This window comes from Micropterus dolomieu, linkage group LG04 (assembly GCF_021292245.1).
Source record: "Micropterus dolomieu isolate WLL.071019.BEF.003 ecotype Adirondacks linkage group LG04, ASM2129224v1, whole genome shotgun sequence".
NCBI classification, from domain to species: domain Eukaryota; kingdom Metazoa; phylum Chordata; class Actinopteri; order Centrarchiformes; family Centrarchidae; genus Micropterus; species Micropterus dolomieu.
Genome location: NC_060153.1, coordinates 8,218,546 through 8,230,811, shown reverse-complemented (window position 1 = coordinate 8,230,811; position 12,266 = coordinate 8,218,546). Strand labels below are relative to the sequence as shown.

The 12,266-nt window shown below is 38.5% G+C and overlaps 1 protein-coding gene across 3 annotated transcripts in view; it reads right to left on the bottom strand.

Annotated features, from left to right (window-relative positions):
* Positions 1–12,266, bottom strand: part of fam13a (family with sequence similarity 13 member A) — a 57,003-nt gene that overhangs the window by 32,567 nt on the left and 12,170 nt on the right. For all 3 annotated transcript variants that reach the window (XM_046046846.1, XM_046046845.1, XM_046046847.1), the window contains exons 6-7: positions 11,928–12,014; positions 6,110–6,351 (exon numbers count right to left, since the gene is read on the bottom strand). In XM_046046846.1, the coding sequence (XP_045902802.1) occupies positions 6,110–6,351; positions 11,928–12,014 (329 nt within the window). The remainder of the gene's footprint in view (positions 1–6,109; positions 6,352–11,927; positions 12,015–12,266) is intronic.

Sequence of the window (12,266 nt, the reverse complement as noted above, 5' to 3'; positions counted from 1 at the left end):
GGCAGGCATGTCGAGGGGAGGGGCAACCACTTTGGCCCTTTGGGCAGCACCTCAACAAGTTCAAAACGAAGGATTTAGGTTTCAAGTCAGGCATGAATTAAAATGGGGCAAAGTTTGTAGAAGTCTTCTTGAATGACACAGTCTACAGGAAATGTGAATGTGTTCCCCCAGATGTTTTAGGTGTAGTTCACTACAAACACTACAACACACAAATTCTTTTACAGCCTCAGTGGTGAATGTTTTTCTCCCCAACACTCATGTTCTTAACTGGTGTTACACAGTTTGTCAAGCGTATTAAAATAATGTGTGCCGTCACTGCCATGAATTGCAAAAGCGGAAATCCTGCTTACCCACTACCTGACTGAGGGGATAACGAGAAGCTTTGTAAGGGTACTCGGAAAAGGACTGATCCCTTCGGGATAGAACGGAAAATTGCCTACGAAAAAATGGTAAATCTGGACAAGCTCCACGTTTCCAACATTTAAAAAAGGTGTAGACAGTGGCAGTCTGGCATAGTGGATGCGGATCACTTGAAAAAATCCTCCAGTTGGCTCCAGTAATCTTTGGCAGGGTCCCTCTCCTTCCGCCCTGACCTGCCTTAATTTTTCCAAAATCTCTCTACAACACGCAACAACACTTGCTGAAGCTAATTAAAGTTCTTATTAAATCTCAAATGTGAACACTATTATGAAGGTGTCATCGCTATGTCTTTGGCTCAATGCTGACAATTACAGTTGTGATTAGTTGTTATCTTTTCTCAGATAGGTTAGTAAATAGGATTTTCAGTTCAAGCTAAAATACATAGCTGGTACTGCAAAAAAAGCTAGAGAAGACTACTGCAAAGGCATATCTAAAATGCATGAACTCTATAGTGAAGTTATTTTTTGCAATTTAGCGCATTCATTAATTAAGAGCCAAGGAGGATCTGGGACCTGTACAGAGTCCCCTTGTGTGTCAGCTCCTCTGTCTCCATCCCTCCATCGGCTTTTAGACGGGACATTCTTAGAATACCTCAGAACACAAACTATGTGGCGGTCAAGACCTAAAGTATTTGCTGGATAAGCCTGGCTGAGCTATGCAAGGTATATGCTCAATCCATCAGAGTGTGTTAAAGACACAAAGCCATCATGCTTTAGGTTTTAAACTAAAGCACAGAGAGACCTGCTGACAAATGTAACTATGCACAGATGTGACAGTCTTCAGTTCTCACATGTATCTTGTTTTGTGTCAAGTGTCTTTATCATGACCGTTCCCTTTGCTACAACTTATAGACATTTAAAGTGAAATGACACATAGAAAAACATGTTTGATTAGCAGGAATACCAGTGAGAAGAGTTTAGAGAACTGATTTGGATCTGTAAATCTGACACAGCCATGTGCTTCATACCATCAAAGACCTGATGTCAGCTCACCTAAAGTGGTTAACCTAAAATAGGTAGCATCATCAAGACATTAGCAGTGGCTAAAATAATTCCACATACTTAAATTAGGTTTGTATATAATGATTATTTTCATATCAATTAATCAATTAGACTGTCTTTAAATGTCAGAAAATATTAAAAAGCACCAATCACAATTTCTCAGAGACCCAAAGTGACTAAATAAAATAATAAAAAGTCCAAATTTACTCAGACAAAAGCAATAAATCCCCAGGGAATTTTTAGATCTTGCTTGAAACGCGAGTAACGATTATCAAAAATGTTGTCAATTAATTCTCTGACGGTCAACTGATCGATTAGTAAACAAGATTTTCCGTTCAAGCTAAAATACATGTCTTGGGAGCACCTGCAGTCATCCTTTCCTCTCACCATCCAGCCAAGTATCTGACTTTCTGTTAGGTCTGTCACTGAACTTGAACATCAAGCTTATCCAAGATGCTTCAGCTCTACCAAGTGGAGGGGGGTCTCGACAAGAGAAAACTGAAGAAGCCTCTTGGATGAACTGTGAATATGTTCAAGAATAAACCAACGAATCTGGTTGGCTTTGACTTGGTACATGCTGTGTCCACAAATTGTTGTAAACTGTTTTTAATAACTGTTAGACATAATCCTAGCCATTCAAAATAATCCACAAAACATGAATATTGCGCACCATTTAGTATGACTTCATTATATAGACTGCGCTACTCTAAGTATCCCTGTTTGGGGAGACCAGGGTTGGTCATAATTTATGTTAGAACATTTTAACCAGCAGCAAATGAAAGGCTAAGGTCTGGGCTATAAATAAATATTAATGCTGGGCAACGATTAAAATTTTTAATCGCGATTAATCTCATGATTTTCTTGCGATTAATTGCCTTGTTACGCGTAAAACTGAATAATGAATTCTAAGTAGTGTATTGCGCAATTTTATTTTAAATGTATTGCAATATACACAAAAGTGCAATAACATGTGGTTTGCAAACACTTTAAACAAATAAGGTGCTTTTCACCAACAGTATTCCCTTTACACAGCAGCAATAAAATATTTCTTGTAAAGAAGACTTAACTCTGTTAAAAAGTTGAAATGACGTTACAAGTCGCGGTGCACAGACCAGCATTAAACACAGGGTGCAGATGTTGGTTCCGGCTGTTTGAGTTGTTTGATAGGCTGCGTCATTAACAAGCAAGCGGCTCACCTGCTGCCGTGATCGGGACAGCGTAGTCTGCCGAAGCCTCCCTCCACTGCTTGTTTCCGTGGGTGATTTGCAGGCTGATCAACATCCTGCCCCTCCTGTGACCCATGGTTTGACTCTATGTGTATTCAGAGAAAGTGAGCAACGGACTTTCAAAATAATAATAATAAAATAAAAACTGCGTTAACGTGCGATAAAATAATTGTCGGCGTTAATTAATTAATGCGTTAACACGATAATAATGCGTTAACTTGCCCAGCCCTAATAAATATGTTTTAATTTACGCAAATGTTTTCTAAAATGGATAATTCATGATTAAAGTCATGTTGTGCCAGGCATCCCAGGGTTGGATAAAGCCCCACATTTTTTCTTGAAATGGGCCCCCAGATCCCTAAGACCGCCGCTGCCTGTGTCCTACACTAACACACAAGCCTCAAAAGTACAGAAAAATCAATTTGTTCAGCCAGCAGGTCCTTGCTGTAAATATATGCTGTCAGGCTTTCAGGCTGATGGATGAGACTTCCTGACAGACGGCCAACAATACAGTTATACCCACGGGGAACCTGCACTCACACCACACTGCAACGTTCCTCACTCCCACCTGTTTCCAATGGGCTTCTAAGAAAGCCAGTGGTTACATCACAAGATTCGGTGAACCATGGCAACTCTACACAAAAACCAGTATGCATCCCCTACGTTCTACTACGCAATGCAGAGAACATAATAAGTTCACACAAGGCTGCTATGTTGGCTTGTGTGGCCTGTGTGACAAATGAGGTTGGTGTCATATTTCAGGTACAGGTGAGAGCATTGTACCATACAAAATTACTGCATTGATATATTTAATAAATAGGAGGCAATGTGGTATTTTAAAGACGTTAACATTTTTGATTCGTAGTCATTTGTCCTTGATTTTTGCAGTACTATGGGCAGGTAGCCTACGTAATTAAATTGTTTCTTCTATTGTCTGTTTTTTTGTGTTCATTGTTGATGTACGATCGGGAGTCTGCACAGGGTGTTTTATTTTTAAAATTGATGTGTCTGACTTCTTGACTGGCTCAATCTGGTCTGTGCAGCTTCAATCAAAAATAGACTCAGAGCACCAATTCTGGCACGCTTCTTGGGACGCTTCTAAAACGCACTGCGGCGCATCTGGTGAAATCACAAGCATGGTCTAGAATTGCTGGAACGCGACGCGGTGGAATTAAGCTGTAAAAATTGTGCCATTAATAGGAAACCCTGAGAATAATGATTTACAAATTGCTTTACCACCAACAAACCTACTTCCTAAATTCTTGATTTCATATTTCGTACCCTACAGACAACCTCAGCAGCAGTTCCGAAGAATGAGAACGAGGAGTTACAAATACTCTACAGGACAAGTATAAAATTATAAAAACAGCATTTCAATTTAAATATAAAATGTTCAACAAAAGCAGTCCTCTCATTTTGTCATTTATTGTGTTTGAACCAGTGGCTGTTGGACAGCAGCTACAGATATGAAGACACAGATGGTTCCACTTATGGAAAATGATCATATACAGTATTTTCTATGGGTTTATGTGTAATTTTTTTCACATGAACGCTTTGTCTTTGAACATTCGAAAGCAGCAAACGCCTTCTTGCATTATAGATGGAAAAATCATTTTAGTCTTTTTGCAAGCTGCAGGTGTCTGTTAGTAAATACCGGTGAGTTCAGATTGCTGATGCACTCACTGAGGTCCCCGGTCACGTTGTCTGTATCAGTCACCCAGTGCGACCTGACAAGGAGAATTTAAGGGTGTGGGGGAATCTACCAGGAGATTTACTGACACCCTGGCATAGTGAGGAAACTCTTGCCATCTTGGAAGCATTATATTTGCCAATACAGAGACAGAAACATCTGTTCCATAGAGAGTAAAAGGTTGGCCTTGATGGTAAAACAAAATTTAGGTCGTGCATGCAATACTGTTCATTATCTTGGGGATAAAGAGCAAAGAAAAACTTGAAGAACTGAGGTTGACTTTTTAAAATACAGAATCATTACTTGACTTTGTTTTTTAAGATAAAAGATGATAAAAGATAATAAAAGTGATTATTATTGCAAATAAAACTGTAAAATGTACTACATATTCTATGATAAAAATCCACAAACCCTGTGATACAAATTATATTACATTTACATGATACATAGAAGTGGTTGCAGTGAGAATTGTAATTCACTATACATGTATGTGTGAAAGCACACCACTGTAGGTGTGTCATACTAAACGTTTACGTAATGTGTTAATGGATCTGGTGCTGACACAGTTTGAAACTCTGATTAATGTCATACTAAAAGGTCACTGGTGTGTTCGACACGCTGTAGTAGAAGCCAAAACAGCGTCATCATTTCTCATTTTTATTGCTTTGCTCCTGTTATATTTTGTAGTTTTTCCACTGTAATAAATTCTACATGTGTTCTACTGTCAGTGAAGTAGTGACACTTCATGTCACTTACATCAGTATTTCAAAATGTGGAAGAAAAACCCCTCAACTGGAAATATACATAGTGGATAAACTGGCCTCGGAGTGTGTAAGAAAAGGTTTTAAACAGCAGAGTAGTGAGATTTTCAGCCAAAAAGTGCAGTGAAGTTGATGCTAGTCTTAGCCCCCGGTCAAAGCAGCAAGAGCGCCAACAACTGACACAGCTGTAGTCTTGCTATTCCAGGACTGAGGACACTAGACACCAAGTGGTTCCAGTTTCAGCTTCTTATAATAGGCTTGTTTGCATGCCAAAAGCCCTTTGCCACGAGGCTCAGGCTTTAGATCCTTGCTCGCTGTCAGACACTCAGGATTCTTCAACCTAACCTTTGGCTGATAGCACATCACCTATGCAAACAGTGGCAATAACCTATTAACCACTGCTACAGATCCCGCCCTCCAGTTTTCCACATATGAACTGGACATCACAAAATGAAACTAGAAATAGTTTAATGTTGGGTATGTAGCAGTTAAATTGTGTTTTGTGATATTTGACCTCAGGTTATATTTTACAATGGTCATAAAGGATCACGCTTACAGATAAGACTGTGATCGTAATTAAATCATAAAACTGCTGGAGTAGCTGACTATTTTTAGTAAGTAAGTGAATTCTGTTTTTGGTGCATGCTTTACTTTTTGCTCTTGTTGATAGGCTCAAGTTATTTATTTGAAAAATAAATCATCAATAACCTTTATGAATATATATATATTTTTTCCACATAAAGCATCTAAAAATATAGCACGTTTATTTCTGAATTTACTCTAAACAATTAAATAATTTCCACTAACGCAACTCACAGCATGCTGTCTAAAAATGTCAAGTTTGTCTCCGCTTATTTTTGGAACATCTACCATTAATAAGCTCTATTTTAAAAACAAAATGGGTTTCAGTAAAATTATTATCATCCCGAGTCTACAATTTACAAGAAATACCAGTTTGTATTTGCAATTTTCTTAGACACAGGTGCGTGGTTTTTGACGGGACACACTCACCTGCTGAGGCCCTCCATGCTGCCAGAGGGACTGACATCGAGGTGCTTTAGTTGCGAGGCAGCGTCTGGGGTGTCTTGGCGAGCCAGTGGAATGGGAGCTGTCTCCATTGGCTCTGGACTGGTAGTCCTCAGCTGTGAGGTCAGGGGCAAAACTATGGACAGGGGTCTCGCATGGGGCAACCCAGCAGAGCGTCTGGGCCGAGGGATAACTTGAGTCATGCCGTCACACTTCCCTTTCCTCACCTGTTTAACAGAGAAGGAGCAAGAGATGCCAACAACAGGTGAGTCCTGTGACGGGAAATAGGAGACAGTACAAGAGGTGAATGATACACAACCGCTAACATTTCTGCACAGTGAAGCTCATCATACAACCCCACACACACACACACACACACACACACACACACAGTGGAGCTTTCAACCTTTGCTCAGGTTACTATAAAACATGCATTCAAAGATCTTCTGAGGTGAAGCACTGAGCAATAAAAGAACCACAAAAGAGGTGAGAGGAGAAAAAAGAAGTTAGCTTGTAAAACTATAAGGTTAGTCTGACGTTTGTCTTACCGTGCTGACCGTGAGTGGGTATAAACGGCGTGAACCGCCGACCGTAGTGTAGGAGAAGAACCTTAACCTAATTACAGCCACATTGTGAGTACTCTTCTGCATTTTTAATGAGTTTTAACCGAGGAAGCCTGAGAGAAGTGTCAAAGAATGTGTCACAGAGTTTTCCCTTAGTATATATGAAGAAGACTTGTATGGCTGCTCATGAACACTGAGGTTGGCTGGCTGTGGTAAACACAGAGTATGAAATGGGTCTGATGCCAGCAGCTCAAGTATCGATAATGGCCAAAAACAACCAATGCTAAAAGAGGCTCGGCTCTAGAGAAACATCTATCGGTTGAATTAAAAGGCTTACTTTTTTCTTTACACCAATTATCAGCAACATTTCCATTTGGGGTTTTACTTAATGGGTTGTTCTAAAATCTATGGCTGCTGCCCCCATTTAGTCATTGTTGAACTTAATGGATGAATCTTTGGCAACATAATTAGCTCCACAATCTTCTTTAGCTAGACCTGGTATGGATTTTGCCCCTCAGGGCTTTGTAATTGATTTAGCTAAATTTGTCATTCGCCGAAACCCACAGAGAAAGGAAATGGCGAGGCTGGTATGTGTTGTTAGGTTTTTCTGATTATGTGTTTTGTCCGTTGTGCTTTTGTTTTTTTATTATTCTTATTTTGCTTTATAAAAAAAAAAAACCCAATACAAATCTGATAAAACATCAACAAATTCATACAGCTACTCCACTCACCAATTTTGTGTTTCTCTGAAAGGAACTGAAAAAAACTGATATTAGCTTATTACTACTCACTTATCAGTACAATGTATTTTTTATGTCTGTGCAATGTATGATAGTAGTTATGGTAAGTTGGAAAGTAGATCATTTGAGTCCACAATATAGTGTATTATTATACACTATATATATTTCTCACTAGACACACTACAAAATGACAAATGACGATATAGCAAAGAGTAAATGATTTCAGACACAGTCATTGAAACTCCAGAAAGACAGCTAAAAATCAAACTGCAGGTCGGTTTCAATAGTGTTAACTACTGACCGTCATGCTGCCTCCATTCCTGGTTCTCAGTTTGTGCATAAAAAGGAGCTCAAACAGAGCAACAACAAGTGGGAGCTAAATAGGCCAGATGGCAAAAAAGCCTGACACACCAAAATGAGGATATGACCTGGTTTCTAAATCATGGATTAACTAATGATTTGTTTGTGATTAACATATCAAAAGACTGCAAAGAAAGCCAAATAAAATACTAAGAACTTAATATTTTACTTTGGTATGTTCCCTCTCCAGTAATCTGCTACCATGAAAAGGCAGCTGTAGCTGGCCTCTGTTAACTGATCTCAATTCACTGACTGGGGGCAGCTCATTTCTCAGACGTGCAGTTTTTCCACAAGTGTCATTGCAATCTGACCCATGCCTGTAATTCAATAACAAGGAATTAGTAATAATCATTTTGAAGTCCAAAGCTCATGTATGAACATCTCTGTATGTTCAACAAAACAAAATTCCCCTTAGATCACATGTTCAATTTTTTTAATGACAGGCGCATCAGAAGTCGAACAGTACAACAGATATATTTATGGCTCTCTAATTCAAGTGTGTGTGTTTGATTACATGCTTTTCACCACTAGACACTGACACTGACATGAAGCTGATAAATACAATAATTTAGATTTATAACACCTCTACCTCACAGTGCCACAGTACCAAAGATATAATGTAGCTGGTAATGTGAGTGGCAAAATTTGAAGCAAGGCTCGAAGCCAAATCTGTCATGAGGCTGGCCTTGAGAGTGAAACAGTTTTTATAGAAGAGGTTCTACACTTGTTTTGGACAAGTAGCTATAAAAGTTAATAATTATAATGATGATGAATCTCTTGATAAATCATTAAGGCAGTTTAGTTCGCACACGAGGGATTTCTAGTGGCATGGAGTCTGTTGGTGTCAGTTAAAGGTGTTATCTATGGGAATCAGCAGTTGGACAGTCAAGTTAATGGGTTTAATGTTTCAAAATTGATTATTGGCATATTAGTGACCGCCCACTTTTTTCACAGCTCCGGAAGTAAATTCCCCATCCATTTTATCCATTGAGTTTTACAAAAACCCTTATGTAAATCTCTCACTCAAAGAGCAAAACCTCACCAATCAATAGCTGTTTCTCAGCCTTTCACTCAGTTTTCAATTGCATTAAACACTTTTTTTCAAAACACTACACACAATTCTCTACCTAAGACACAAAAATCTAACAGGAAGTGACTTGCTTTCCTTTTCCAAACACAGCCAATGAAAATGCTACACTTATTCACCAGATCACACACCCACTCCTCACATGTGCAAACACACTCTGCTTTACTGATCACCATAACCATTCACTGCTTTAGTATACAGTAAACCTATACATAGATCAAAGGTCAGATTACCTGTTGGACAATGGATGCCAACAATGGACAGAGAGCAAGGGGAGAAGGAGGGAGAGGCCGGGGATGACAACGAGGACAAGTTCAAGGAGGAAGAGTTGGAAGAGGAGGAGGAGGAGGGCAAAGAAGAGAAGGAAGGAGAGCCATCACTGATGAATTCAGGGCCACACTTACTGATCATGTGATCAACCACAGGTTGACAATGAGTGAAGCTGGACTGAGAGTCCCACCCAACTTGAGTTGCTTTAATTCAAATCTTCAGAAATTAGAACAGGTTGCAACAATCTAATGGTTATTTCAGCAGTACAGTATTGTAAAATAAGTATTAATTTTTAGCAATAAAAGTAAAAATGATACTTTTGCTTTACATATGTTTATGGTTTCCTTTTCTTGTATGCCATTGTATACAACACTGTGCTACTGTTACAACTGTAATATTTTGCCAAATAAATATTTTCTGTTTCAACATTGTATTGGTGTTTACAGTGTACTTTTCAGCACCTCTTAGTGGATTACTTTCACTCTAGAAAATTGTATAGAAATTTACACGTAAGCCTATGAAAGACAAAAGTGCTTTAGATTTAGAAAAACAGTGTGTAAATAGTATATCCAATAATTTACTATTATGAAAGTGCCATCTGATGCCAATGCTTCATTTTGGATGTGTTTATGGCATTTTGAATGCAGTGTTTCATTTTGAAGGAGATATGAGGCATTTTGCATTTTGTGTGAACAGTTTTGGGCAATTGTGTGTAGAGTTTTGAAAAAAGGAGACATAGTTTTGAAAACGTGTGTAAGCAGTTGTAAAAAACTGTAAGATTTGAATCAATCCAACCAGCTATGATATGAATCATGACCATGAAACATTTGAATCGGAGCAAAAAACCAACAAGAAAAAACGAAAGTACAAGACTGTACATTACCCTACATTATTTAAATGAGTGAAGGAACTACTCATCCGATGAACCATTGTGAATGATACCTTTTCCAAGGACTTCCAACCTAACATAGTTTAGCATGCTTCCCCTCAAACAAATCCTTCTCTTAGTGTTTATATTGTTGATATATTGTAGTTTGGGTTGTCATTAACATGGTACAGTGCTTTGTTCCTGACTGCAATCACTGCTCTGGTGTCCAGCAGAGTCGGTTCAACCGATTCCCCTCGAGTGTGACGGGGAAGAACGGATGGATCAGGTATCCCACAAGCTGGCCCTCACAAACACTACACTCCAGTACATGGGGTGATTTTCACCCCTTTGGACACGCTTGCGTTCATCTCATAAAATGCAGCATGTCAGAAAGGAAAATCATCTGTGGTAACCGTAAAGGATACGATCGTACAGTTCAGTGCTATCAGTAGCAAACATGACATGATTGTTGACTTGTGATACAGTAGAATGTAGTTTCTCTATGATCATCTTACTGCTAACCAAGCTAGCCACTATTCAAGCTATCTGGAGCTAGTATGCTGATAATTTGTGCCATACCGTGCAGTGGAAATGAGGCATTTGTTTCTTCCTGACATGAAGCACAATATAAGTAATTTGACAGCAGGTTTATACTTTAGTTTAGATGAATTCAGTTTAGTTATTACTACTAACCCCTTTTCACACAATTAACTATGGTCTAACTCTTGTGTATTGAATCTCCTTTTCTAATTTGTAATCACTGTCATTGAATATGTTGTCTTATACTGTTTTCACATTTTCACAATTGCTTTCATTTAAAACCTCACAAGCAATCCGCTGTAATCAACCTTTAGTGTAAGTTTTTACTGCATGGTACCTACACGCATAGTGAGGATAAAGGACCTTCTTAGCTTAAAGATTCAAGTAACTTCAGGCATTTAAAAACATTCTTGAGCTTAAGTTACATACCAGCTCTACTAAAAGCAGAAGACTTTTCACTGGCCACTGGGGAAAGAGAACATCCTTCATGAGCAGATGTTTTTACCCTCCTTAGCTTATCTTTCTGTCAGTCTGCATTTCTTACAGTGACACCAATCTTGATTTGTACACCTTATCAGATCTTTGTTACCTACGGCAAGGAGGTTATGTTTGTTGTTTGTCTGTCAGCAAGAAAACTAATGGCCCGCATTTTTGAGAGGATCCAAATCACAGGGAGGATTCACGAATTATTTTTGTCAATTGTGAGCTGAGATGATGAGGCTTTAGCTAGGCCCAACCATGTGTTGACATACTGCAATTCTAACAATATTGAAAATATATCCAGACATATATATAGTGGTGGTTGTGCCAGCAGATTTGCATATCATAGAAAATTGCACTATTGGCCTTGGTGGATGTCTGCACTCTCCAAGTGCCCTTCTAGTTTAAAACTGTATTCAAAAATGACCACAGCTGTAAAACTGAAGCCAACCTCACAGAAATTACCCACTATTTTATCACATATAACATATAACTCAGAATTTACTTCATTCAATGTAGCTCTCTTATTGATGTGATAAAAAAGCACATTTCTAAGACTTAATTGTAAACAAATGCACAACCAAATGCAGCTTTTGAGGCAGGGTCCATCTGTAATAATATCACTACACAGTTGGAAGAGCATAGCATGTTTGCCTCTCACTGCAATAAGCGTGTTGTTGTTTCCTGCAGCAGATTGTTTTTATCAAATCACGTAATCATGTGACCGAGCAGCGAGGCTGTCTGAGAGACGACCTCGGGCTAATCAGCACCAAGGCAATATAGCAGATAAGAAAGCAGGAAGTATTTATTGGAAAGGTGAGAAATATGCCAAACCCTTTAAATAAAAACAATTAATCACAGTAATAATTGACAGTACCAAACTTATTTTCTGTACCTTCCTTTTCCTCTGCCTCGCCTTCGGAGTGTCAGCGGAGGATTTGTTCAGAGGTTCTACATTTTGTGGTGGGGTTTTTTGTCCAGCCTTGGAAAATGTATGGAGAGAAAATGCAAAATAAAGATATTAAGATTTAAAGTGCATAGAAATATTACTTGTATAACAGTACATAGACGATTAAATGTACAAGAATGCATTTAGTAAGGCAACTAATGGCATTTTAAATCCTGGAAAACTGAGTGCATGGGCTGCAACATAATCCTAATACATTTTTTTCTGGATTGATATAAAAATCATTAATTAATATAACCTAAAGCAATTACTTGGTTAACTTTTCTA